The sequence below is a fragment of the Engraulis encrasicolus genome, chromosome 18, assembly GCF_034702125.1.
Source record: "Engraulis encrasicolus isolate BLACKSEA-1 chromosome 18, IST_EnEncr_1.0, whole genome shotgun sequence".
Taxonomy (NCBI): domain Eukaryota; kingdom Metazoa; phylum Chordata; class Actinopteri; order Clupeiformes; family Engraulidae; genus Engraulis; species Engraulis encrasicolus.
The window spans coordinates 3,738,051-3,740,225 of record NC_085874.1 but is presented as its reverse complement, the minus strand read 5'-3'; the positions used below and the strand labels follow the sequence as shown (position 1 = coordinate 3,740,225).

The following is a 2,175-nucleotide window of genomic DNA, read 5'->3' as shown; positions in this document are numbered from 1 at the left end:
GGGACAGCTCTGCACTTTCAGTCACATCAGTCAGCAAGATATTAATCAGTCAATGAGACAAAATTAATGACTAAAAAAATGTTGCACACAAGACACATTTAGAAGTCATATTTAATATATGTCCACATGTGTTACAGTCAACACACTGAAGCAAAACACTTTTAAACAAAAACAACAAATTTCATTTTTTAAAGGCAAAAAAAATGGAGAGAAACAGAACAGAAATCACAGTCTTTCATTTCACATTAGTCTTTGAATGGTTTAATTTGACCAATACCTAATGGACTAATGAGTAAAAGCAGAAATTCAACTGGGAAATACAAACAAAGTATAAAAATGCCAACGCAGCATGGAGACTTAGGCGCGAATCCTAGTCCGGGAGATTAAAATGTGGACATTCTTGAGTTAATACCAGAACACCACCAACGCGTCTTCTTGTCGCACTGCCCCAGTGGATCCTGTTACTCGGCGCTCTGTTCTCTCTGCGCAGCAGTGAATTAAATAACAGTAACTAGATGGAGGTGGGATGGGATGGAGGGGGGTGGGTATTCGTCATTCCATCAAAGGAACAGGAAGTTGCTCCTTCACGGTCTGGCTATCTGGAGGAGAGCAAAAACAAGAACCACTGAATCAAAGTGACCAGGCTCATCGAGGCCATACAAAAACATCTCAACATTTCTACAACAATTCTAGTGCTTTCCACAACTTAGGCGTGTAAACGCCGGATTCAGAAAGTAAAAACCCTGCCACATATTTGATCCAAACAGCTCTGAAATAGCTGATCATAACGAGCTCTCAAGATAGGTAGATCAATAAGTCAGCAAAGTCACAGGTGTTGGCAGGAAACTGTGGTGGGGCTTCTGCGTCTGAACTAGGTTTTGAACACCTCTGATGGCATCTTTACACGAATCAGTCTCCAACTGTAACAGTATGAACATAATTACCTGTTTGAAAAAATGTGTGCAAGACTACAAAACGCATCTTCTCAGAAATACTTTGTGCGGTTCAGAGCTCGCTGGGCCAACTGGCCGCTTTCATCTGTGATTTTCTCCCAGTCTGTTTGGCCCACCACGAAGCCGATGGCACGCTTTCGTTCAGCGTCCTTCTTTTCTTCCAGGTCTGCCCACCGCACCTAGGAACCGAAAAGCAAACCAGAGGCGTGACGACAGGAAAACAGTATTTGGAAGTATTTAAAAACAAAAAAAGGAATAGATCCTTGCTACTTCGGTGTAAGTTACATCTGCTACATTGATGTCCAACTCTTGATAATAAAAGCAACTTCAATCAACATAGATGTAAGCCACCATTTTAATACAGGTGCCTGTATTAAAATGTAAGTGATCCGTGTTGATCTGAAGTGTTAGTTTTACTATCAAGATCGCATCTCACGTTTTAGCTCTGCTATCAGGTGGTTTTCAGATGCAGCAGTACTGCAAATGGATGCCATGAACAATGCTTCCAAAACACACATGGAAATTGTATTTACTATGGAGAACAGCATATGAGCATTTGTTAAATTACAGCAACAAAACATGTTTTGGACGAAAATCTGTGTGGAGGAATCAACGATTTTCAGGCCGACCAGAATAGTGCCGGTGCCCGCACCAGTTGTGTTTGGCACTTAAGTGCTTACCTAAGCTACGAACCACCAACATTCTTGCCGGGCTCTAAACTTTTCAACACCTGACTGTGTTATCCGGATGAACCTGCTGACCTCACGTTGTCATCATGGTTCGCAAACAAAAAGCAAGTTTTCTGGTTCGCTGATTCGTGATTAGGTGCAGGAACGGGGGCCGGCACGGTTCTCAGTCGGCCTGAATGACTCGAGGAGAAACTATAAAAACTACACTACAGAAAGGTGAACAATAGAAAGAAAGAAAAACAAAAAAATAAAAAATAAAATCAACCAGGCAGAAAGCCATCTTTGTGTCTATTTACCCTCTTCTTTCCCGGCTCTGACATCCGTGTGGCGTAGTCATCCGGCAGCTGGAGGAAGTCCTCCAGGCCCGCTAGGTCCGACTCGCGCCTTCGCTTGCTGCCGACCATCAGCCCATCCAGCTTGTCTGGAAAGAGAGCGCTGCCAACGTCATCGCCTGCCCCACTGTGTACCAGCCTCCAGGAAAGCGACTTACTGTCCTTTGTTGCCCTAGCAACACGGAAGGGCTCAGCCCCTCA

At 43.8% G+C, this 2,175-nt stretch overlaps 1 protein-coding gene across 3 annotated transcripts in view; it reads right to left on the bottom strand.

Annotated features, from left to right (window-relative positions):
- Positions 1-93: 93 nt before the first annotated feature.
- Positions 94-2,175, bottom strand: part of ylpm1 (YLP motif containing 1) — a 33,571-nt gene continuing 31,489 nt past the window's right edge. For all 3 annotated transcript variants that reach the window (XM_063222823.1, XM_063222824.1, XM_063222825.1), the window contains exons 19-21: positions 1,939-2,063; positions 945-1,132; positions 94-599 (exon numbers count right to left, since the gene is read on the bottom strand). In XM_063222823.1, the coding sequence (XP_063078893.1) occupies positions 986-1,132; positions 1,939-2,063 (272 nt within the window). In that variant the 3' untranslated portion in view covers positions 94-599; positions 945-985. The remainder of the gene's footprint in view (positions 600-944; positions 1,133-1,938; positions 2,064-2,175) is intronic.